We start from the raw sequence: 26,340 nt of genomic DNA on the forward strand, positions 1-26,340 counted from the left end.
CTGGAGGCTGGTCTTCTTGATTTCCATACACACACACGTATTTCTGTATACATGTGTATGTATACATACATATGTACACATGTATGTATGCATATACCTACCCTTACATTTTGTGTGTTTGTGTGAGTGTGTGTGTGTGTGTGTGTGTGTGTATGCATAAACACAGCATGGGTAGGGAGAGATATAGCTGACTATTGATATTAGATCAGGGCAGACAGAAGATTATTCCATTTTTCTTTATACATATCCATACTGTTTTACTATCACAAGAAGCATATATAATTCTATAAAATAAAAACTCTAATGGTGACTATATTTAAGAAATAGACTTAAAAATCCTCTAATTGGTATCCTCAAAATGTTAGGAACGTAAAAATTTACAAAAATGTGCACATCTAAATGTTTGATGAGAATTGACTCCACATATGCTTTCTTTCCATGAACTTAAACCCCAAAATGAACATTTTCCTCAAAGGTACAAAACACTGTAGAGAGTAAGGAATAGAAACAGAGTGGAGGGAGTTTTTTCATTGTCTTTATTTTGAGGTGTGGATGTGTGTTTTGTTTTTGTTGCAGTATTTCTAACTCAAAGCTTAAATCAGAATGGTCTTAAATTTGGTTATGAGGCTCAAAGAACTCCTGGAAGAAGAGTAATGTTGAGACCTGTAGTAACCTGTCCTCCAAGCCATGAGGTAGATACCTTGGAGTTAGCAGTTCCAGTCTGAGCTCAAGGAATTCAGCTGTTACAAATTCCCTATCCTAAGGAGCAGGGTAGTCAGTCAGTGTTGTATCCTTTTAGGGTAAGCTGTATATTTTGCTGGAGGCCTTTCAGAAATGGTTGTGTCTCATCTGTCTGACCCTGTTTAAGGGCCTTCTTGCCCTGAACTGGGTAGAACATGATGCCTCCTTGTAAGTACAGGTAACCAAAAGGAAAGGATTGTGGGGTTGCCCATTTCCCCAGCCATGTTAAGTAAGTGAGCCCAAGGAAGAGCCTTAGCACTGCTCAGCATGGTACATGGTCCATCCCCAAGCCAAAGTGAATAATGGCAATCACAGAACTCAGCTAACATTTGATTAATTATTCCAAGTTCCTGTTAATTTGATAAGCAACTGTGGCCAATGTTTTCAGCAAGTATAGAAGAGGAGGTAGTAGGAGCTTTGACAGTAAGTAAAAGGCTGCCTCACCTCTGTCCCACTGAGGTCCACCATGACGGGGTGTGCGGGTGTGGGCTGTCTCAGTGCCAAGGGCCTTGGCTGCCCTCCAAGCAGGAAGTGTCTGGCTTCACAAGCCAGCACACAGGGGAAGCTGGTCATTGGCAAGTGCTGATACAGCAGGCAACTTCAACAACAACAAACAAGTACAAGTTACAACTTGGAACACAAAACAGAGAATCAAAGCACATCCCCAACGACTAATTCATTCATCATTCCTTCAACAAACTCTTATAAGTGCCTATGACAGAAGCAAAGTGGTAAATTTTCATCTGTATGAGGGAATAGAAGAAGTGAAGGTACACAAACCCAGGTTCTATTTCATGCTCTCCCCCTCACCATATGCATGATCTCAAGGGTGTTATTTGGATATGCCCCAGCATTTGCACATGCTAGAGAAAGGCTGTCACTCTGAAGCCTGCTACAGTGTGCAAAGTGCTTTGCGATTCTCACTTGAAAAACAGTCCACTGCCAGAGAGAAAAATCACTAAATAATTATCCTAAGCACCAGATTGTAGTTGTGATCCCCGGGCTTACTGGGAATCCTTACATTAAAGGCTCCTAACTTAGAGGACTCTGATGAGTTTTTGGCTGCTCCCTCTGCCCGGTACTAACTTCTCTTGGGGAGGTCCTGAATAGGCACATGGTTCTGTGATGGGCAGCTGCAGCGCGGAGGCTTCATAGTAGTCTCTGGGTAGCAGCACCAGGTAATCCTAGTAAATAAAGACCAGAAGGACACTTACTCATATTGATGGGAGCCCTACTTTGGTAATAAAATAAACATACTAGTTAAGTTAATAGTAACCAGGTGGTGCTCCACTAGTTAAGATCTCCATACCAGTGGCTTTGTTCTTGACCTTGACTCACCAGAACACACAAAGCCACTTATCAAAGGTTCCCACACCTTGAAGATAAACTCTTCTTTGTGGGCATTTTTATTTTTCAATCTCAGGTGAAATTTTACTGTCTCTTCTGGGGTGTTTAAAAATTCAAAAATAAATAATGATAATAACCTATCAATTGCTGAAATGTTCCTTTGAAATAAGGAACACTACAGATGCTGGTATAGAATTGCAGACCCATGTATTATGGCTTTCTGTATCCACATCAGAGCAATGCTCATGTAGTATGGTGTAAAAAGTGATGTTTTATGATCCTGGTGATTCATACAATGAAACTGGCCTACAGCCTAAACTAAGAAATGAGAGGAAGGACATGTCCCATTGAGTGTGCCAAATTAAGCCCACAACGTAAATTCAGCTAAGCATCTCTTGAGGAAAGAGCAGAGCTCAGGGCGTCTCAGTTGGGATGATCTGACAGCTTCCGGGCTCCCCCAGCCTCAGCACATACCTGGGAAGGAGGTGGGGATGGCTTGTCATGACTGTGAAGGAACTCTTAAATGGACTATAAGGCTTTTTCTCTCCTCAGAGGCCCCAATTTGTCTTTAACAGAGAGGAGGGAAAACATATAAGAGAGAAAAAGCAGGAAATACTGGCTCAGGATGCTCGATGGTATACCACAGAGCTCTTACTATCTGAAATTTCATTTAAAAATGGTTATTTATCTATTAGTGAGTTTCCTGAGATTGGGATTATATCTCTTCCTTACTTTATATAAGGTCCTGTAGAGCCTAGAACCATAAAGGTTGATAACAAGTGCTCCATAAAATATTTTTAGAAAAAAACAGTAAAATAATATGGAAGCAAACATACATATTACTATACAAATGTACTTATTAAAAGTAATTACACATCTTTCATATCTATGATGCAACTTTTATAATGAACTTTATCTTTCCATTAGTCCAACTTTATACCATTATTGGCATCAAAAGAATTATTCTCTTCCTCATTTCTAACATCTGTGAAACATTCTTTAAACAACAACATTTTCTACCAAGAAGATGCCTGGAAAACAGAGACTAAGTGAGCAGACACTTCGTGTTAGCTTTGCAAAATCCCAGATTTGGAAAGGACCCTTCCTGTCTGTCTTCCATAAGGTTAAGTGTTGTCCTTATTCTACAGAAGAAGCAATTGAGGCAGGCTTGGAGTTCGCAGACTTGTCTGAGATTTACTAACGTAACCAATCAAAGGAGTCCTATCAGAAGGAAAAGCTTTATGTTTCCTGCTGAGTGCATGAACCCAAGCTTTTGCCAAACTTTATTTTGAAAAGAGCTTCTTGCTATAAGCTAAAGGAAACAACACAGAAGGGTGTCTCAGTTAGCAAGTTTCATCCCTCCAGCCCCCCATGACTTCTCTGGATATTCTTTTAGTGTTCGAGGACCCAGCCTTTCTCTTGATGAAGAATCCTTGGCCCAAGGCAATCTGTTTGGTGAGACTATATGCCTAGGTTCAAGGTGGAAAAGGGAAGGAAGGGAGGGTGTCACAGAGAAGCACTCCAGCCTCTTCCTTCTCTTTCCACCACCAAGAACTTCACTGACATTGGGGTCTCCTCTTCCTCAAGGTTCTTCTGACTTCATTCTGCAAAATTCCCAGAAAGGCTTATTTTTTCAGATGTCCTTCTAATTCATGTTGGAAAATTCCCAGATAAGATTTTAAATGGTGGGGACATATGCTCATGAAGCTTTTGCATTTGTTCTGATAACTTCTGAGTCATCGTGAGTTAAAAATTTTTTATCAGAAGGAAGCTGACTGGAAGGATATAAAAGATACTTTATGTTGGTACCTAAGTCAGTTCATGGCAAATGTCACCATAGTTTGCTGTGCCTAAAAGAGAACTGCCTTTAATTTTTTGATATTTAATTGTCAGGAATCTAATGATTGCTGTGGGTCCCAGTTTTGGTAGGACTCTCCATTCAGAACTCTCACTTACCAGGAGGACACCATCTGCCTTAACACAAGCAATCCATGTCCCTGGTGCCATTGAAAATGGATCTGCGAAACCATTTCCAGGGACAGTGACAAAGGCTGGCTCCTTGCTTGGCAGGAAGATGATCTCTTTGCTTTGAGCAGCACCTATCAGAAATGAAAATAATACCTTACAGTGTTTATTTAGCTGTTGTTATGATTTTTAATATTCCATTGTGAACATTTCAGTTTACAAATGAAAATGTTAAGGTGATTTACTTATCATATTTACTGATCTTATTTACAAAAATATCTATATATACACGTATATATGCATAAAATACACTAAAAATATATTGATAAGATGTTAGCAGTGGCTACTTATGCTGGGATAGTGAATAATTTTTAATTTGTTAAATGATTAAGTAGGTTAATACATGCAACCTGCTTAGAAAAGTGCCTGGGATATAGTAAGTGTTCAATAGATTACATTAGCTATTAAACTATTCTCTCCCTTTTGTTTATCTGAATTTTTATATGTTGGTTTCCATTAAAGAACATGTACCAATTTTGTAACAAGAAAAAAGTTTTGGTTTTCTGCATGTTTTCAGAATGCAGTGTGTTGTCTTTTGCATTAAAGCAAGAGAGGAGACCCGGGGACCACCAAAGTAGGAAATCTGCCCTCTTCACCTTGGAACCTGTCCACCAGCTGGCACTATGCCTGGCACACAGGAGAAGCTCAATAAAGGCTTGTTGTTCTCAAAAGCAACATGTGGCAAATATCTGTGAGACTGTTCTTACTGCCTAAACTCAAGCCTTCAGGAGCTGACGCCAGTTTGGTATCTAGTTCATGGGCTTATTTTCCTAATCAATTCCTCTTTCCTCAAGGTGCAGGCAGAAGAAATACAGATCTGCATCTTGTGTACAAATACTGTCTCTGCCATCTATCTATTAGTCTGTTCGAATATAGGATTTAATCTATGGTTTTACAGGCCATGAATTTCACAACTCCACTCTCCTACCAGACTGGCCTTTACAGGTGCACAGGTCCTTCTCCCTTTTCTATAGAAGGTTCAGAAACAAGCAAACAAAACTGTTGCATCTGAGTTGAGTTGAGACTTTTTCTTTAGAAGAAATGTGTACGACAAATCCTGGCTTTCACTTTCCTGTTTACAAACATTAGGGGGTGGCCACTAAGTACGAGGCCCAGAACTAGGTTCTGGGCATAACCCAGTGAACATGGCAAGCATGGACTTTGTTCCCTGATTAAGGGGGAGCGGGAGGGGGTTGGGCTGGAGGGAGGCACAGAGGAGGCAAGAATTGAAACCGAGAATATGGGTAGACAGTGCTGTTTGGGGGAAGCACAGGTTTCTATGTGAATACAGGAATATGTAATAGGGGCTCTTCTTGCCCCAGAGGACAAGTAAACAAACCAAAATGTATTCCAACTGATTTGAGCTAACAGAGGGTAATTTGCTGATGCTATTGTCATGTAAGGGGCAATGGGGTATATTAGAAAGAGTTTGGAGTCTGAAGAATTGTACTTGTCTACAAAGGCCAGCTGTGTGCTTAGGCAATTTACTAAACCCTTCAGATCTGTTTCCTCCTCAACCTTCTTCAATTCACAAAGTTCTTATGAGGTTCTTGTGAGAAAATGGGTGCTGAAGTACTCTGGAAATGATTGAGCAAGTCTACTTGTTCTTCCTATTGGTTATTAATCAACCTCCAGACACGAAAAGTTGACTGGCACAGCTCAGGAATGTCATTTTTCCCCCCAAATCCAAACTCAGTCATGGATCTTAAACAAGACGCTTAAATCTCTATCCTAAGTTAGATTTTCATTGGCACTATTTTATGTCCTTGTGGGATTCCTAATGTTTCCTGGAATCTGTTTCTGGGACTAGTAGAAGCCTAATGCCTTGCAGAATGGACTTCCAGGCCTTATCTCAGACTTGGGCTAGGCTGTACTTCTCTTCTGCTGTGCCTCTGCCCTCAGCAATCTATCTGGGTCCCTCAGTCTTGAAAAAAGATTGCATATCTTTGTCTGGAGCCCTGTGGGGCTCCAATGTTACAGCATTTATTTAAAAGTCCTCACCCTCACCCCGTTCTCCCTGAACTATCTGGTTTACCTGAAACAAAGGGAGAATTTTGGGCAGTAAGCCAAGGTCTCCCAAGTAACACTGCAAAGGTGATATCTACTTCACCATGAATGAGCTGCACATTAGTTTTGCCCTGTGGTGATATCATAACTCATGAAGTTCAGACAAATACAATGATTTTTTTAACCATTATTTCATTTATCTGTACTCTAATCTTTGCTATGTCCTTCCTTCTGCTTGCTTTGGGTTTGGTTTGCTCTTCTTATTCCAGTTCCTCCAGATGTGAAGTTAGGTTTCTCATTTGAACCCTTTCGTCTTTTTTAATGTAAGCATTAAGGCTATAAACTTTCCTGCGAGCAACATCTTTGCTGCATTCCTTAAGTTTTTCTTTTTTTCCTTTTTAATTTTTATTGGGATTGTTCAGATACCATACAGTTATCCAAAGATCCAAAGTGTACAATCAGTTGCCCCTGGTACCCTCATACAGCTGTGCATCCAACACCACACTTAATTTTTGTTCAATTTTTAGAACCTTTTCATTACTCCAGACAAGAAATAAAGTGAAAGATGAAAAAAGAAAAGGAAACTCGAATCCTCCCCTATCCCTAACCAACCCCCCTCAATTGTTGACTTGTAGTATGGTATAGTACATTTGTTACTGTTTATGAAAAAATGCTGAAATACTACTAACTGTAGTATATAGTTTGCAATAGGTATATATTTCTCCCCTATATGCACCTCTATTATTAACTTCTAATTCTATTGTCATACATTTGTTCTGGTTCATGGAAGAGATTTCTAAAATTTGTACAGTTAATCATGGACATTGCCCACCATAGGATTTAGTTTTATACATTCCCATCTTTTGATCTCCAACTTTCCTTCTGGTGACATATACGACTCTGAGCTCCCCCTTTCCACCTCATTCACACACCATTTAGCACTGTTAGTTATTCTCACATCTTGCTACCGACACCTCTGTTCATTTCCAAACATTTAAGTTCATCCTAGTTGAACATTCTGCTCATACTAAGCAACCGCTCCCCATTCTTAAGCCTCGTCCTATATCTTGGTACCTTATATTTCATGTCTATGAGTTTACATATTATAATTAGTTCCTATCAGTGAGACCCTGCAATATTTGTCCTTATGTGTCTGGCTTATTTCACTCAGTATATTGCCCTTGAGGTTTTGTCATCAACCCATTTTTTTTTTAATATGGTTTTGTTCACACACCATACATTCCATCCTAAGAAAATAATCGATGATTCTCTGTATGGTCACATATTTATGTGTTCACCACCTTCACCACTACCTATATAAGGGCATCTATATTTCTTCCACAAGGCAGGAGGGAGGGTCAAAGAAGGTAGAGAGGCAAAAGAAAGAGGAAAAAAAAATGACAGCTAGGAAGCAGCAAAAGGAAAAATAACCTTAAATCAAAGTAGAGTAAAGAGTCAGACAACATCACCAATGTCAGTGTCTAACATGCTTCCCCTATCCCCCCCTTTTATCTGCATTTACTTTGGTATATCGCCTTTGTTACATCAAAGGAAGCATAATACAATGAGTCTGTTACAGTCTCTAGTTTACGTTGATTGCATCCCTACCCCAATGCCTTCCCATTTTTAACACCTTGCAAGGTTGACATTTGCTTGTTCTCCCTCATAAAAGAACATATTTGTACATTTTATCACAATTGTTGAACACTCTAGATTTCACCAAGTTACACAGTCCCAGTCTTTATCTTTCCTCCTTTCTTTTGGTGTCTCACATGCTCCCAACCTTCCTCTCTCAACCGTATTCATAGTTATCTTTGTTCAGTGTACTTACATTGCTGTGCTACCATCTCCCCAAACTGTGTTCCAAACCACGCACTCCTGTCTTCTCCTATCACTCTGTAGAGCTCCCTTTAGTATTTCCTGTAGGGCGGATATCTTGTTCACAAAGTCTCTCATTGTCTGTTTGTCGGAAAAGATTTTGAGCTCTCCCTCATATTTGAAGGACAGCTTTGCTGGATATAGGATTCTTGGTTGGTGGTTTTCCTCTTTCAGTATCTTAAATGTATCACACCACTTCCTTCTTGCCTCCATGGTTTCTGCTGAGAGATCTGCACATAGTCTTATTAAGCTTCCTTTGTATGTGATGGATTGCTTTTCTCTTGCTGCCTTCAGGATTCTCTCTTTGTCTTTGACATTTGATAATCTGATTATTAAGTGTCTTGGCGTAGGCCTATTCAGATCTATTCTGTTTGGAGAACACTGTGCTTCTTGGATCTGTAATTTTATATCTTTCATAAGAGATGGGAAATTTTCATTAATTATTTCCTCTATTATAGCTTCTGCCCTCTTTCCTTTCTTGTCTCCTTCTGGGACACCAATGATACGTACATCCTTGTACTTTGTTTCATCCTTAAGTTTCCAGAGACGTTGCTCATATTTTTTCATTCTTTTCTTCATCTGCTCCTTTGCATGTAGGCTTTCAGGTGTTTTGTTCTCCAGTTCCTGAGTGTTTTCTTCTGCCTCTTGAGATCTGTTGTTCTATGTTTCCATTGTGTCTTTCATCTCTTGTGCCTTTCATTTCCACAGATTCTATTAGTTATTTTTTTTTAACTTTCGATTTCTGTCTTATGTATGCCCAGTGTTTTCTTTACAGCCTCTATCTCTTTTGCGATATCTTCTCTAAACTCTTTGAATTGATTTAGCATTAGTTGTTTAAATTCCTGTATCTCAGTTGAAGTGTACATTTGTTCCCTTGACTGGGCCATGACTTCATTTTTCTTAGTGTAGGTTGTAATTTTCTGTTGTCTAGGCATGGTTTCCTTGGTCACCCCAATCAGGTTTTCCCAGACCAGAACAGGCTCAGGTCCCAGAGGGAAGAAATATTCAGTATCTGTTTTCCCTGAGGGTGTGTCTTAGAAAATTGGCACACCCTGTGATGCCTCAGGTCACTGTGCTTTTGTGCCCAGCAGGTGGAGCCTGTTAGCCTATAATTCTTAACTGGTATGAGGAGGTATTGCTGTGTTCCCCCAGGCTCTGGCATCTGGTTCTGAATGGAAAGGGCCCCACCCCTCTCCTCTTAGAGAAGATAGACCCCTAGGGGGAGGTCACTAGAATTTCAATGGTCTCTCTCTCTGCTTGTGCTGTCTCCACTCTTCTCTGAGTCACAGCACTGGGAATTGAAAATGGCTGGGGCTTTCTCCACTGAGCCGAAAAAGAAACAGATAGTCCCCTTCAGACCTAGTCCAAGGCGACCCTCTGGCTCTCCAAGGTCAGTAGTCACCCAAAGCCTCTGTTTTTTGGGGGATTGGTACCTGTAGTGAGTATTTCACACTTGCTACTTAAAACTCCAGTTGGAGCTCAGCTGAGCTACATTCGCTTGCTGGGAGAGAGCTTCTCTCTGGCACCACGAGGCTTTGTAGCTTGGGCTACGGGGAAGGGGGTCTCATGACTTGGATCCGCAGGTTTTACTTACAGATTTTATGCTGTGGTCTCGGGCATTCCTCCCAGTTCAGGTTGGTGTATGATGAGTGGACGGTCTCATTTGTCCCCCCGCAGTTATTCTGGATTATTTACTAGTTGTTTCTGGTTTTTTTTACTTGTTCCAGGGGGACTACTTAGCTTCCACTCCTCTCTATGCTGCCATCTTCCCTCTCTATCCCTTAAGTTTTGATATGTAGTGTTTTCATTTTCATTTGTCTCAAGATATTTCCTGATTTCCCTTGTGATTTCTTTTTTGACCCATTGATTGTTTAAGAGTGTATTAACTTCCTTATATTTGTGGATTTTCCAGTTCTCCCTCTGTTATTGATTTCTAGCTTCATTCTATTGTAGTCAGAGAAGATGCTTTTATAATTTCAATCTTTTTACATTTTGAGACTTGTTTTGTGACCTAACATGCATTCTATCCTGGAGAACCATCCATGTGCATTTGAGAAGAACATGTATTCTGCTGTTTTGGGGTGCAGGGTTCTGTATATGTCTGCTAGGACTAGTTCATTTATAGTATTGCTCAAGTTCTCCATTTCCTTACCGATCTTCTGCTAGATGTTCTGTCCATTGATAAAAGTGGTATACTGAAGTCTTCAGCTATTATTGTAGAGGTGTTTATTCTTCCTTCTGTTTTGTCAAAGTTTGCCTTGTTTTTTTTGAGCACTGTTATTAGGTGCATAAATGCTTATGATTGTTACTGCTTCTTGGTGGATTGTCTCTCATGACAGTTTTTGCCTTAAAGCCTATTTTGTCCGATATTGGTATAACTACACCACCTCTCTTTTGGTTACTATTGCATGGAATACTTTTCCCATCCTTTCACTTTATACCTATTTGCATCTTTAGGCTAAGGTGAGTTCCTTGTAAACAACATACAGTTGGATTGTACTTTTTTATCCATTCTCCCAATCTGTGCCTTTTGACTGGAGAGTGTTCCGGTTTGCTAATGCTACTGTTGTGCAAAATAACAGAAATGGATTGGCTTTTATAAAGGGGGTTTATTTGGTTACAAAGTTACAATCCTAAGGCCATAAAAGTGTCCAAACTAAGGCATCAACAATAGGGTACGTTCACTGAAGAACAGCCAATGGCAACCGGAAAACCTCTGTCAGCTGGGAAGGCACATGGCTGTCATCTGCTCTGGGGTTCTGGTTTCAAAATGGCTTTCTCCCAGGATGTTTCTCTCTAAGCTTCTGGGGGGTGTTCTCTTAGTTTCTCCCAGGCAAACTCTGGGCTAGCAAAAGTCTACCTTCAATGGCCGTCTCCAAAATGTCTCTTGCAGCTGCAGCAGTGAGCTCCTTCTGTCTGAGCTCTAACAGGGCTCCAGTAAACTAATCAAGACCCAGACTGAATGGGTGGGGCCACACCTCCATGGAAATAATCTACTCAAATTATCACCCACAGTAGGGTGTGCCACATCTCCATGGAAACAACCAAATCCAAATATCCCACAAGATTGGATTAAAAGATCATGGCCTTGTGGGGGAATAATATATCCAAACCAGCACAGGGAGTTTAATCCATTTACATTCAGTGTAATTTCTGATAAGGCAGGAATTACTTCAGCCATTTTGTCCTTTGTTTCTTATACATCCTATATCTTTTTTTTTGTACTTTGTTTCTTCTATTGCAGCCTTCTTTTGTGTATGGTTGATCTTTTGTGGTGTACCAATTGATCCCTTTCTCATTTCTGTATATATTTTAAATACTTTCTTTGTGATTACACAAGGGTTTGTATTAATCAACCTAAGTCTATAACCCACTAGCTAAAAAAGAGACTAACTTATGACATCATACACAGTCTCTGCTCCTGTACCTCTTTGTTTCCCCTCTTTATGTTGCTTTTGTCACACATTATCTCTTTATATTTTGCATGTCCATAACATGCAAATATGGTTATTTCTTATTCAGTTGTTTTCCAAATCTTATAGGAAATAGAGTTGAGTTTCATATGACAATGTCAAATTACTGGATTTCGCATTTACCCATGTTATTATCTTTACTGGAGAGCTTCGTTTCTTCATACTGATCCAAGCTACTATCTCTTTTCTTTTCCATTCAACCTGAAGAACTCCCTTAGCATTTCTCATAGAGCAGCTCTCTTGGTAATAAACTCCCTCAGTTTTTTTTTATCTGTCAATATCTTAAACTCTCATTTTTTTTTCCAAAGAGATAGAGTTTATTGCTATGCACAAACTCTTTTGGCCTATCGACTCAAAAATCTGTCTCCCCAAGTCTAAGGAGTTCAGGGTTTTATGGATTCAAACAAGGGGAGATGCCCAGACGAGAGCGCTAAAGCTGTAGCTTCTTAAACTGTGCAGGACCACCTCCTACCTCTTTTTGTGGTTGGTGGCAGTTAGATCTGCCTTAAGGAGAAACATTCCCAGAGATGTCTTACACCGCCATCTTCATCAAGATGTCTATGTTGATTTTTAAAATGAAAATTAATGATAAATTTAACAGCAAAATATAAATAAGAAGAACATTTAGAGAATGAAAAAGTAACAAAGAACAAAGCACCTCAAGAACTGTCCTGATAAGCACATTTTCTAAAAATTATCTAATTATTAAAGTTAGAGAAAATATTTCGCTAATTGATCCTTTCTTAATGCAAAAAAAAGCTTTAAAATTCACCTACCTTCATTAACCCAGGGAGAATAAATAATTATATGGCCAGATACTGCTTCAGTTCCAGGGTTAATATATCTCAGAATAACACGAAATAAGGAGAGCTTTGACTTGCCCACATTCAACATTATCCTTACTTCATTCTGAAAAATACCAATAAAAAAATAAATAAACTTTGGAGATAACTGGTTAAAGGAAACGCTAGCCAAACAATGACTATGCTACTGGATTTCACTTCTAGATTTGTAGTGTACATACACACACACACACACTCAACAAGCACACAAGTAAATAACTAAATGGAAGATGAACACAGGAAAGCCTAACAAGGAATTAAAATCACTTACAATGAAAGTTACAGTGAAAATGTACTCCATCAGCAACTGAGATCCTCTTTTGACCTTTTGACAGGCAGGCAGACAGAGTGGAGTATGAGATGGACTAGTTTAAGGAAAGCCACGGTGACAGGGACAACCACCACAGGCTAAGAAAAATAAAAAGTTGAAAGAGAAGGAAAGGAAAGTGTATTATTTAACACCACCACCCATGTAGAGAGATCACTCCAGGATCCATGTCACATACATAAAACTCTAAATGGTCACAGAAACCCCTCGATGGCTAAGGAAAGGTTATAGACACCAAACACATTGGCGATAAATTGTGGATGTAAGTAAAATATGTCTATTAAGTCTTATGAAGCCTTTTCTCAATCCCTTGTCCAATGAGAATGTGGGCTTCTCAACCTGGAGGAGGGGTTGTGTTGGTCTCTGGGCCCCTGGTACCCCCACAATACGCTCTGTGAAGGTTGATGAGCCCATGATCTTGAAAGAAAGAGTAGCCTATTTAAATTCTGAACTGCCAACTACATGTCCAGACCCTTCTGTGGCCCAAGGGAAGTTCATGAACCTTTGTGATTCTGAAATCAGCAGCTCTTTTGGTCTCTCCCCAGCAACTTTGCAAAATGAAGAGGACATTTGTTGAATGGAACATCTGTGACAATAAAGACTAGCTTTGGGTATTAACACTTATTCTGGGAGCAAGAGCTGCAGCTGGCCTATAACAATGAACTCCAGCTGCTGCTCTCAATTTGACTGAATTTATCTTTAAGTGGTGATTCAAAGTTGGAAAAGAAAAATGCAAAATGTATTAGAAGCAGAGTAAACTAAGTGCTGACTTGAGGGATACCACCAAGGTCTTCTGACCAAAACTACTGTCTCAGAAAATCCATCATTAGAAATTCATTCCTTTGTGTCAACCACTTGTTCTTTAAAACTGTACATACCCGTGAGAAGGAACATACCTTGATTGGTCTACCATTCATTTACATCCTATTATGACCCAATGGGATCCTCGGCTTTTTTCTGAATAATTAACTAAAATCAGAGCACTAAAGAAAGTGAATTTCTGAATTTGGGGAGAAGGAGAAAAGAGTGAGGTGTCTTAAACTCCTAAATACTATTACGGAAAGGCAACTTGGATTGGGGACTTGGACCAGGCAAGGTGCAGCATAACTTGCTGGGAACCAGTGGAGGCTCCAGGAGATGGGTGACCCTGTCCCAGTTTTTTAAGGGCTGGTTGCAGTTAACATAGCCAAGTACCAGTCCTGGGACTGCTACCAACAAATATCAGGTTAACTTGGTCCTCACTGTACCTCTCTTATTCTGAATTTCTCCTCTAAGAAACACAGCTTAAATAGACCAAGATCAGAGAGAAAATCTGAGAACAAAACTATTCAATGACTATGCAGAATTTTTTAGTTATAAATAGTACATAAGTTCTAAAGGGATAGAAATAATGTATATTCCCTTATCATTCCAAAACAAAGCCAAGATATATGGATACAGTAGAGAAGAATGAAGGAAAGGAGAAATGTGGGGAAGAAAAATTAAATAGTACTATCTAAAACTCATCTTTTTTTTTAGTTTCTGTTCATATGATTATTCAGAGTCTAAAAACAGCATTGGTCAAAAATTAACCATAATTATTGGAATTATTTAAGTCAATTCATTTTTATTTTCCACAAATGGCTTTAAAGAAACATGTCCTTCATGTTATAATACAGCCAAATCTTGTTCAGGAAACAAGCTTCTTCTGCAAAAAGTCTCCAGAGAAAAACACTGTTTTTCCTTAATCCCTTCATTTTCTGCCTTGACTGGTGACCAATTAAAATAATAATTAACTGTGAAATATATATGCAAATGCATACATATCACAGTTCACTGTTATAAATAAATGTTTCTTAGTTAAAATCTGATCCTACCCAGTACCCTACCCCAACTCATACCCTGGAGTAAAAGAATCCTGGAATCAGTTGGAGGATGGTTCACCTTTTGGAGGCTCCCTGAGAATGCTGTGGTTGAGTTTATGGGCTCTCTCCCATGAAGCTGTATTGATGTATTGCTGCATACCTGTATGGAGGTCATCTGGGCATATCCTCTCCAGCTAAAATCTGGAAACTCCAGAGGATCGAATCCAAACTGAACATCTCTTCCATTAGGTGTAATGCCATCTTCAATCTCATACTTCATATGATGCAAATCCGGGAAATAGCAGTTGTTCTCAGGTCTTTTATAAATCACAAGTAAATGTGGATACAGCAAATCAGGTTCATTGATAATCTGAATATCCTTGAATCCCAACAGCTATAGCTAAAAGAACTCCTAATAAACTGACAGAGTACATTAAATAAGGATAAATGAGGCTCTCCTGCTCCTCCTCTGAATTATTGTTTTCACTCATGTAAATGTTCATATAAAACACACCCATTACCCACTCACTCGAAGCATTAAAATGGGAAAATCATTTAGAACAACCCATAGTGACAGCATCCTTTAATATCTTCTAAATGGTTGCCAGTAACTTAGCAAAGTCAGATTGGGTTATTTACTACAAATTTACTTATCCATTCATTCATTCACTCACATTCACTCATTACACAAATATTTTTCTGAGCATCTATGTGCCGGACACGGGTGCTAAGCACTGTAGATACAATAGTGAACATGACACAAAATATTTCCTGTGCAAAAGGTGGTATATAATAGCAACTTTTATTCACAGAAAATGCCTAGAGAAACTACACCAAAATAATTATAGGGATTGTCTCTGGATGGTAGAATGAAGATTTTTCTTTGTGTTTTTATTTTTATCTACTTCAAAATATTTCTACAATGGACAGATTACATATGTATTATCAAAAAATTATTTAGAAAAGAAAGCAGGTGTGAATACTTTCTAAACCTGTAAGAAAACCTACAAATTTTCAGGAAGTATCATAAACAAACACTTGGGAAGATACAGTACAAAAGGACACAAGATTTACCAGCCTTGAAAAAAGGTATTACAGTGTCTACACTGCTGGTTTGTCATCCTTTTATTTGTTATCATATACCACTAAATCAAAGGACAAGTTCTAAATTTCAAGACACACACACACACACACACACACACACACACACACACACACATTGTGACTGTAATGTAAAAAGTCATACTTTTACATGCCTCGGGGTGGGTAATTTAAATCCTCTTAAGCAGCATTATTTCAACCCCCAAATCAGCCAATTACCTACCTAACTAGACAGAGAAAAAAAAGTATGCTGATTTAAATAGGTGAAAAGTTCACTATAGCAACATGAGGGTAGAAAGAGGTAAAACATGAGTAAAAATGTTTATGAACCTATTTGCAAAGTTTCTCTGGTCCATTATGAGCTTTGCTAGGTACCAAGTGTAAGAAAGGGTCTTAGATGTGTTCTTCTTCACATACCTTCTATTAGTGGCCCAGCAGTGACAGCCAATTAGAAATGACTGTGGAAAGCACAGCTGGGTTACTCTGACATTTCAAATTCAAAGGATGGAAACACTAGGAAAAGGAGAGAAGCTCCATACTAAATACAGACATTTACCTTAACTATATAACATAAAATTTATTTATTAATATGTTGATAAATAATGCAGTAGTAGTAAAGGTACTTGATATTTAAAAGTTGATTTCACAGCATTTCCAGTATTCCAGAAAACACTAAAAATTAGTTTTCTCTTCTCTCCACCAATGGAAAATTATTGATGACCATGGCTTCAAGGAATTCATTGAAATTGCTAAATACAGCAGGACAAAGAGACCTCCCAGAAGCCCTCTGGAATCTCCTCCCCACTCAATGCCCTTGCTCCACTGGTCATTTGAATGCTCTTGCACATGGAATAAGGGGCTTCCTTCTCATTTCCAAAGTTTCCTTACCGGCTTCCCTTGCCCCTCCCCACAGTGTAACACACCTGCCCCTTGCTCAGTTCCCTCATTCAGGGAGAAGCAGAAACTGAATTTCACTGGTTCATTTGAAAAGAGGAAACCAGGCATGTGTAGCCCAGCCCTTTTATTCCCTCTCTCTAGGGAGCTGTCCTATCTGCTCTGCTTCCCCATGCTCTCCCTTTTACATGGAGGCTTTGCCATGTGAACCCACCTCAGTGCTTCCAGATCTTGTCTCACCCACCTGGGATTTTGTACCTGTGGGAATTTTTCTGTGACCTCTGAAGTCACTGTGGTGGTTTGAAGCTGTATGTACCCCAGAAAAACATGCTCTTAAATACAATCCATTCCTGTGAGTGTAAACCCATTGTAAGTAGGATTTTTTGATGAGGCTACTTCAGTTAAGGTATGATCCACCTCATTCAGGATGGGATTTAATCCTATAACTAGAGTCCTTTATAAACAGAATGAATACAGAGAGAGGAAGAGAAAGCCACAGAAGCAAGAAGCTGAAATCAAAACATGGAAGAGAAGGGAGAGACCAGCAGATACCGCCATGTGCCTTGCCATATGGCAGAGGAGCCAAGTATCAGGGGCAGCCAGTGTTCAGGAAGAAAGCATCACCTTGATGATGCCTTGATTTGGACATTTTCTTGGCCTCAAAACTATAAGCTAATAAATTCCCATTGATCAAGTAGACACATTTCATGGTATTTGTTTTAAAGCAGCCTAGGAAACTAAAACAGTCACCTGTGAAGTAGAACTGGATTTATGGATGCTATACCCTGTTTTAGTCAAACTCAGAGAGAAGTGTCCAGGTTTCCAATGACAGGATAGCTCTACAAGCCCTCTAGCATTAGAAGTGCTTCTCTTGTCACCACCACTGTCAGTACAGGCAGGAACATCAAAGATCATCTTCCACAACATTAGTATGTAGCTTGAAAAAGACCTCCCCAAAGACTCACCGCTGGCACGCGTTCCCCACAACATGCTCCCGGCATTGGCATCCTCCAGAGGGCCCACCGCACATGGGGGTGAGAGCTCCACCAATGTCACACTGACACCCTGAAAGATAGGAAACAGCGCAGTTACCTGTCAAACCATCTCTCACCAAATACTTTGCCCCCCTTATGAGAAATCAACATCAATAATCCCTGTGTTTCAAGTGTTGTGCCTTCATTCATCTTTTATCTGAAAGGTATTTGAAATATGTAGCAAGCTCCCTAACTAAAATGGTTGTATCTCTCCAAAAGTCTGCTTGTAAGTTGGTAGTGCACTATTGTAGGCAGCTAGAAAACTGTTATCCAAACCAAAGGTGACAGCAGTCCAGGAAATAAACATGATTTAGAACTACAGTACTATTTTAAATAATGTGTGTTAATGAGGGGCTGTAGGAGAGATAAAAGAGCTGGATTGGGGGTGGGGCAACTGTCCTGCAATTTTATTACTTAACACACTATTATCTCTAAAAAGCTGGCATTAGCTTTTCTGATAAATCAAAATATATACCTTTAAAAATTACTAAGTCTTGGGTCCTCAAAAAGTTAAACATAAACAGCAATTACACTCCTTGGTATATGTCCAAAAGAACTGAGAACATGGACTCAGATACGTGTTCGCCACTGCTCATAGCAGCATTATGCACAATAGCCAAAAGGTGGAAACAACCCAAGTGTCCATCAATAGATGAATGCAGTTTAGACATCAATGGAATATTACTGAGCCATAACAAGGAACAAGGTTCCTTTTCCTCATGAGGTTCCATGTTCTTGCTACAACATGGATGAACCCTGAAAGCATTATGCTAAGCGAAAGAAGCCAGACACAAAAGGACAAATATTGTATGATTCCATTTACATAAAATATCTAAAATAGGCAAATTTGTAGAGACAGAAAGCAGATTAGAGGTAATCAGGGGCTAGGGTTGGGGGAGGGGGGTGAGGAGTTATTGTTCAATGGGTATGGAGTTTGTTGGAGTGACAAAAAAATTTGGAAATCGATAATGGTGATGGTTGTACAACTTTCTGAATACAATTAATGTCATTGAATTGTACACTTACAATGGTTAAAACAGCAAATGTTATGTAATACAGATTTTTTCACAATAAAAAATTACTGTTTTGATGTTATTTAGGGAATTAATAATGACCCCCCTTCCCAATTCAGGTTGTTTGTTATTAAATAACAAGAAAGGTGGAAGCTGCCCTATTTGCAATTTATTACTATTTTCAACTGAATGGTTGGCCAAGTGCCCTGTATTTGGACAGAATTTTTCAATGCCAACCTGTCAAAAGGCTACACAAAGACAATGGACACAGAAGAAAGTTATGCTGATAGTATTTATCCACCAACACTTTGTTTTACAAAACAGGACACACTGGAATATTTACCTTGACATCCAAAGTAATTGCTCTTTTCCAAAGCAAAATACCCATCTTCACATGTGTCACAGGAATCACCAAAGACGTGAGACTTGCAGTCACAGTCACCATCTTCCTGCAGGACAAGGAGCCAGATGATGAAATTTGATAAGATTACAGAATTGTCTAATCTTCAAGATTTAAAACTGGCTCACTGTATATCAGGAAGCAGTGAAGCCAAGATCTTCAAACGTTCAAAAAGATTACTACATGCTCTACAGTAAGAGAAGTACTAACGGAGCCCCACAAAAACTCCACAGCCAGTTGCTGTAACATTCTCTTGTTATCATATGGAAACTCGCCCCACGTTACCTGCCCACATGCTCCGATTCCACTCACTGTTCCTGCCACATCGCACTGGCATTCTGTGGAGATAAGCCAGTGGTGAATGAACCAAGGGTTACACATAGTACAGTCTCCCAGCTCCGGGAATATTACATGCCAGCAATATCACATATGCAAACTTCCCAGCATGCTTCAGTAGAATCACAGTTTGCCCCATAAAACTGGATTGCTTGCTGTAGCTAGCAGAACAGAAAAATCAATACTGTCCACTTACAAGGAGTAGTCGCTTGTTTATGGCCACTCTGAGAAACAAAACTGCAGCATCATGGAATTTTAAGCCAGTTATAGCATCAAGGTCATAACTGATATGGTTACTTGGCAATACACTCTATTTAAGGATAGTTTCTCAGTTTGGTACTTTTAAGTCAGTGTTTTTAAGTTCTTATCCTGGCTTCAACATAATAAATTAAATAAAATAAAATAAAGTTAAACCAGAAAGAGTGTATTATAAAAACTAGGAGGTAAAATCCATTTATCAAGTAGCTGCCTTAGCGAACTACAAAATACATATGGAAACAGGATATAAATTCTTTGCCGAGATTTTGAAAATGACAGGCCTTCTGCCAAAAGTTGGAGAAAACATCAAAACATTACACAGAATTTCAGACAAACTGAACTGATTAAATAAATAGCTTTCTGCCCATTTACTCACTAAGGTAGAGATAACTGAGGACATTCCAATGTGGTAAATTATCGTAAGTTAGAAAACTTACCTGAACATCCATTGGGGTTTTCTTTGGCAAGATTCCAATATAATGGTTTGCAGATGCTACAAGTAGGACCTTCAACATGGAGCTTGCACTGGCAATACTCCTTTAAAAGATAATCAAACCAACACTTACCATCTTGGAATTAAGACATGTTTGCAAACATATGTCTGAACAAAGGCTTGTCACAAAAATATATTTTGGCCATGAAAAGAAAATTAAGTAAACCTAGTTAATTTCAACAGTCTGCTAATTCCTTTTTTTCATTTGTTTATTTGTTACACATATAACTCCAATTTGTGATTACAAAAAATAAGAAAATACAGAAAAATAAAAATTAAAAATCATTCATATTTATAACACTGTCAGTATCTGCTGATTCTGTTACAGTATAGACAATAGATTAAAATTTAAATGGAATAGTATCTGGATATTTAATACCTTGAGAATCTGTAAAACAATTATGTTTATCTGAAAGTGCTTTTGTAATATGTAAGATTCACTGTCTTGCTTAAATATCTTAAAGCTTCATAAGAAAGATGGCAGAATGTCTCAACACAAATCCATCCCAAAGCATCAGCTCTAAAGCTGAGGGAACAGATACCTTTTAACACTTTTGGGAAACTATTTTAATATCACAGTATTATGCTTGTAGTGTTATCAAATCAACTGTATTTACTTTGTACACAGACAGCTTTACTTAACGTGTACTTGGCCTTTGCCTTTCTTAATTCTACTAATTATGTATGTCATACTTATGAGCTGAGCTCCTTGGTGGCAAGGTGCACAGCAGAACCTACAGTAAGAGACAGCCTCAGAGGATCTAGAATAAAAAGTTTAAATAAGACTTGTTCTTTTGTTTTTGAGAAAAAAAAATCACAAAATCACCTATGCAGTTTGAAAATGAACAATTACCCTCTGTAAGCAACTTGGCCTCATGTCTTATTTTCATTTACTTTTAATTTCAGGACGCTCCCAGTAGTTAGTCTTTAAATATTAGAACAATCGTTAGAATTGCAACCCTTTTATCATGTATTTATTATTGCAATCCTCTACTTACCAGACTGGAATCGATGGTACCAGCTAGGTCACAGTCGCTGCTGGAGCCTGTGTGTGATTTAGAAATGTTTTAAATGTCTGGGTTAGTTTGTTTGTTTGTTTTGGTGTTTTGAGTTTTACTTGTTTTTAAAAATAGAACATCTACATTTCTATTTTTTTATAGATGGGTGAGAAGAACTTTGCATATAATTCATAAAAAGGCACCCTGGATAATGTTTAGATCTTTAATTCAAAAGTCATCCCTTTTGCCTCTGAACAACTCTATTCCCTGCTTAATAATAAAATTTAATTTCTAACTGATGATGAAGAAGGAGACTAGGGAAAAGAGAATCTAAAATTTGGAGCATCTTTAATACTGTCCAGAAGAGGGCAATATTATACCAAGAGATTTTTTGATTGTCCATTAAAAATGTTACTCAATTTGTAACTCTTTATCAAACCCTTTTTTCCCCACCTGTACTAAAATTATTTCTTACATAATGTTTGGTTCTTCTTCAGTAAATAAAGTATTACATGCCTAATATCTCTTCAATAAATAGGAATCTTAGAATGTATCATTATTATTATTATTATACAGTGTTAAACATGAAAAAGATTGGCTAAAACCTATTCTGAATATGGTTCCTCAAGTCATTTAAATGAATCCATAATATAATCTTGTTTTCTTATATTCTATTTCTTAGCCTTTTTGTCTTTGTCTCCTCTTTGCCTTTGAGCTTTGCCTTGGTGATTCTCTCTGTCTCTCTAGATGCTTCCTCTGTCCCTTGCATTTTTCTGTAAAAATCAATACCATTTTCCCACTCTTTGTTGTTTTCCAACAGGGCCATGCCCCAGCCTTCACTTCTTCCTCAGGCACAACAAATCTTACCATCTAGCACTTAAAACTGTTGCATCTGCTCAGCTTCTCGGCTAGGCAGCCAGCTCTTCCTTCCACTCCTGTCCTCCTCACAGAGGTGAGCAGACCCACCCCAGGGCATCCTCCTATTCTGCAGACCTCCAGGCCCTCTCCAAGGCTGGCAGGCAGGCCCTGACTGCTGGCTACAATTTCCACCATCAAGAACAACTGGTGGTAAGGTTCTGGGAAATCAAGTTTGAACCGTGGCCCTGTCTTCAGACTGCTCTGAATGCTAGTTATCAGGAGCAGTTAAGGGTCTAAGAAAACTCCATACTCCAGACAGACTGTGGTTCAACCTTCGCAAACACCTCTTCTCAACAGAGAGAGTCCTCTGAAATCAGTTACTGGGACCTACTTACCAGCAGAGGCCACACCAGGCAGCACAAGGAGATTTTGTGAGCATCTTATTTGTGTGACAACTCTGCTACAGAACGTGGCAGGCCCTCCAGTTCTTCTTTTAAGGGGAGAATGAATGCTCATGATGGCCCATAACTGCACATTTGGTTTCCATCTCTTTCTTGGCTCTTTCCAAACTGAGTAGACTATTTTATCCTACACCCTTTTCCCTAATACCTATGCTAATGGATGATATTATAATCCTCCAGGAGCCCAGGCAAGAGAGGCAAGGAAACAAAGCACAGGTCCTGCTCAGCTGCCCACCAGGGGGCCTGTGTGAATTTGTGAATTCCCTGCATCGATGACCAAGAGGGGAGGTGGGGGTGGACACGACAATGCATACTTGGTTTAGCTGGAAAAGCCACCTTGGCCACACTACTATACACAGAATTATTCCGTCAATCAAGAAACCCAATTGTACGGCAAATGGGAATGAAATTTTAGATAGGAACAATTTCTGGATTCCTTGGAGAATGCAGAGATCTGTGTCTCTGATATGTGCATGTTTGGTGGACTTGAATCAGATGAGGAGCCAGGCAGATGAGGTGAAATGAGAAAGGGTGATTGGGGGTGGGTCTGTAGGGGCTTTGCAGGCTTCTTCTGGGAAGCTGAGTGCACACAGTTGCCCTCCAGGACGCTGATGTCTTCCCTACCTTGGCAATAGGGGAAATCATCAGTTCCTGAGAGACACCTGTCACACCGCTGTCCTGTAATCCCCGGCCGGCATTCACACTGTCCAGTTGTTGGGTTGCAGGGTGTCTGGTAGGAGCCAAGGGTTGAACACTGGCAGGCTGGATGAAAAGAGCTCAGTCAGACTCCAGGTGCTATGTATGGGAAGCAAAATAGCGTCCTGGACAATCACACAGAGGGTAGACACAGACCGAGACTCACGTTCCAGCTCTACCTCAAGTCACTCATCTGCTCTAAGACTCACTTTTCCCTACTGTAAATGGGAATAATACTGGTATCTACTTTCTAAAATTGTTGTGAGGACTAAATGAGATAATACTTGAAAGAGCTTGGAATAATCAGCACTCAGTAATGCTAGTTTTTAGTGCTGTTGTTAATTTCATATTCAGCAAGATGAACTTGAGTCCTGGCTCATGACTTTGGGGCTTTGGGGTGCTTCTTGCTTATAGCAGTTGGTGCTCCTGGAAGAGGGTCTGAGGGAACAGCTGATGGGGACACTGGCTCATTGAGGGGCAGCTTTAATTCCACACCCCCACTGGGGAGCAAGTGCAAACTATTCCAGGCCAGATCAGTCTACAAACTTTTCCCTGCCACCTCTCTCCTATTTCCTCAAGGTCTAGTGTAGTTGAATAATCATGGAAGAAGTTATGCAGGCAGGGCTGAGAGTGATGGGAAAACCATCTGTTTCCTTTTCCCCACTGAAAGCTCTTTCCATCATCTTTGGCAAAGGAGGTAAATAAACAGATTCTGCCGATCCCTTCTCTGTTTCCCTTCCCATTGGATCAGGCTTCCACCAATCTCTGTGTAGCCAAACTCCTCTGGATGGAGGTACTCAGCATCACTCCCATTTGTACTTCAAGGACCCTGCTTCTGGGGAGGGGTGAGCATGGAAAAGGCCCCACTGATTTCCTAAGCTGGAGGGTTTCACGCTTTAAGAACTGGAAGGAACTGCAGAGATCATTTCAACTGAATGCCATTGTTATATAGTGAAGTTCAGACATCTTTAAGGTTATCTAATAAGTCCACTGCAAAGGACTGCAGTCTCTTGTTCGCATGGTTACTGTGATGACCTAAGTCCCCTTGTGCTTGGAGAAGTGTCTTTTTGCACTATCCCATGCTGCAGTAATGGGAATCAATGGATTAGTATTTCTGACTTCCAAATTCATATTCTCTATATGCCGTATAAAAAATACGACCTTGTTTTCAAGGTCTCAAAAATGCCACTCTAACTTTGAATTAGTAAATATTTATGAAAAAACATGATACATTCTGTGTGATCTCAACCACATAAAAACGTATGCTCAGTTGTGCGTATACACATAAAGGACCTAGAAGGATATGTCAAACTGTAAACTGCTTGTGATTCTGGATGACTTTTGTGTTCTTCACTTTTTGTGCTGTTTCATTTTCTACATTGCACAATTAACTTAAAAGTCTGAAGAACAATAAATGTTATTTTAAAAACCAAAAAAAAAAAAAAAAAAGCCACTCTAGTTGCAGCCTTGGGAAAGAAAAGCTTCACAAGGCAAAGCAAGGTAAAGTGCCATAAAGTGCCAGTGCTGGTGATTCATTTGCAAGTGTCTTAAGATTGCTAATCTTCGGAGCACTGCGTCCCCAGGGGCTGAGATCAGGTGTCTCATTCCCTTTGCCAGGACTCGGCCCAGCCTCAAGTAGGGCTGGTTACTCTGAAAGTGCTTTCTGGTGATAACGATAATGGTACCGTTTGCCTGAGTTGTCAGAACAATCACAAAATCCCAAACTTTTGCAGATGGAAGGGAACTTACCTAGTTTTCTCATTTACAAATTACCTGGGATTCCAAAGGGACATGTGTTTTGCTAAGAGAGAGACCCAGTTAGTTAGCAGCAGACCCAGAGAATTTACCACCTTTCCATCCCCTATTTCACAATCACGTACCCAGTAGACATTAATTGAAGATCTACTGTACTCATGGCATTGTGGGTAGGGGATGGGTGGAGGGAAGTGTGAAAAATACATATTGCTTGACCTCAAGGAGCTATAAATCCAGAAGGAGGCCTAGAGAATTATTGACATAGTATGAAGTATCCCCTCTCCCAAAGAGAGATTAAGAAATGTGCATAGTAATGCCACAGGCTCCTGGCAGACAACAGGACAAGAACTCAGAGGCCTACTGCTGTCAGGGTTAGTAAGCTTTTATGGCCCCATGTGCCCCCCAGGCCTGACTGCAGAGATCAAGTCCTTAGCTAGAGGCAGATTTATAAGGAAATGTTCTTAGGCTCTTTCTGCTTTTTCTTCCCTAAAGGACACTGAAGGCAGAGAGAACCTTGGGGCACTCAGGAAGCTGGGGCATGGCTGTGGAAGCCAAAACACACTGGCTGCTGCTCTGGTCAGCATAACGTGGATGGCAGCGACACCGGCCATGGGGGCCAGACGTGCTGTCCAGGGAGCCACGGGAGTAGCAGTTACACTCTGAGGATAAAAACAAAGACCCAAACTTTAAAGCATACACATTTCTGAAAACTGTAAATTACTCTCTCTGACATCACATTTCTCCTTTCAACCCAACTGTCAGTGAAAGCTCCCAAATCCCAAAGCTAAGCCCCAGTATTGGCAGCACTTCTCTCACCCTCGGAAGTACTATAAGATATAAAAAATTTTTTGATTCTGCTCTTTGTTTTAGTCCATGTCCTTTGTTGTTTCTGGAGCATTTACTTCTTTCCATTTACTCCTCCTCGTTTCAGCTTTAAGACACTTTTACTTCTAAGGAGTATAAAAAATAACAACAGTCCTGGAAAGAGGGTGCTTGTCTGTCATGCTCTCCAATGTCTTCCAGCATTTAGTGTAGTCCCAATCCATAGTACACGCTAAACAGATATTTGCTGAATGAAAGAATGAGCAACTATTGAAAGCCTACTAGGGTCCTGCTCTGTATAGGTAGTTGATATACATAATCTCCTAAAATCTTGCAATAACACTACGAGACAGGCATTACTATGAGTGATGGCTTCCTCTTTTCGTTCAATAAATAGCTCATAGAGTGAGGTGACACTATATAAACAGCATGTAAAATACATTTAAAGGATATTTTTATCATCCATGATTTTGGAGCATTTCCTTCTATTGGAGAATCAAGCTGGCACCTTCTTGAGTCAAAGCCACAAAGCAATCAGTCACAATCCTTAATCCATTCCCTGGATAACTGTACATAAGGTAAATTAAATCTACATAAAATCCTAAGCCTCCTTCCACAAACAACTTCAAAGTTCTCCTAGAAAAAAACAAATGAATTACAAAGTACAGGGCCAGCCCAAAGCAAAATTGCACAGAGCTTGTCTTCAGACAATCACACTCCCCACGCCCATCTTACA

The 26,340-nt window shown here is 39.6% G+C and overlaps 1 protein-coding gene across 2 annotated transcripts in view; it reads right to left on the bottom strand.

Annotated features, from left to right (window-relative positions):
• The window catches only part of LAMA3 (laminin subunit alpha 3), a 289,773-nt gene that overhangs the window by 149,463 nt on the left and 113,970 nt on the right, over nt 1-26,340 (bottom strand). Inside the window, exons 13-23 of one of the 2 annotated variants that reach the window (XM_037806378.1) lie at nt 22,956-23,093; nt 21,013-21,059; nt 19,959-20,058; nt 19,213-19,265; nt 18,871-18,976; nt 17,446-17,545; nt 14,646-14,802; nt 12,248-12,380; nt 4,045-4,187; nt 1,828-1,925; nt 1,186-1,339 (exon numbers count right to left, since the gene is read on the bottom strand). In XM_037806378.1, coding sequence (XP_037662306.1) covers nt 1,186-1,339; nt 1,828-1,925; nt 4,045-4,187; nt 12,248-12,380; nt 14,646-14,802; nt 17,446-17,545; nt 18,871-18,976; nt 19,213-19,265; nt 19,959-20,058; nt 21,013-21,059; nt 22,956-23,093 — 1,229 coding nt within the window. Of the gene's footprint in view, nt 1-1,185; nt 1,340-1,827; nt 1,926-4,044; nt 4,188-12,247; nt 12,381-14,645; nt 14,803-17,445; nt 17,546-18,870; nt 18,977-19,212; nt 19,266-19,958; nt 20,059-21,012; nt 21,060-22,955; nt 23,094-26,340 lie in introns of those variants that run through there. The other variant, XM_037806379.1, reaches the window with a different exon arrangement.

The sequence above is a fragment of the Choloepus didactylus genome, chromosome 16 (genome assembly GCF_015220235.1).
Source record: "Choloepus didactylus isolate mChoDid1 chromosome 16, mChoDid1.pri, whole genome shotgun sequence".
Lineage (NCBI taxonomy): Eukaryota > Metazoa > Chordata > Mammalia > Pilosa > Megalonychidae > Choloepus > Choloepus didactylus.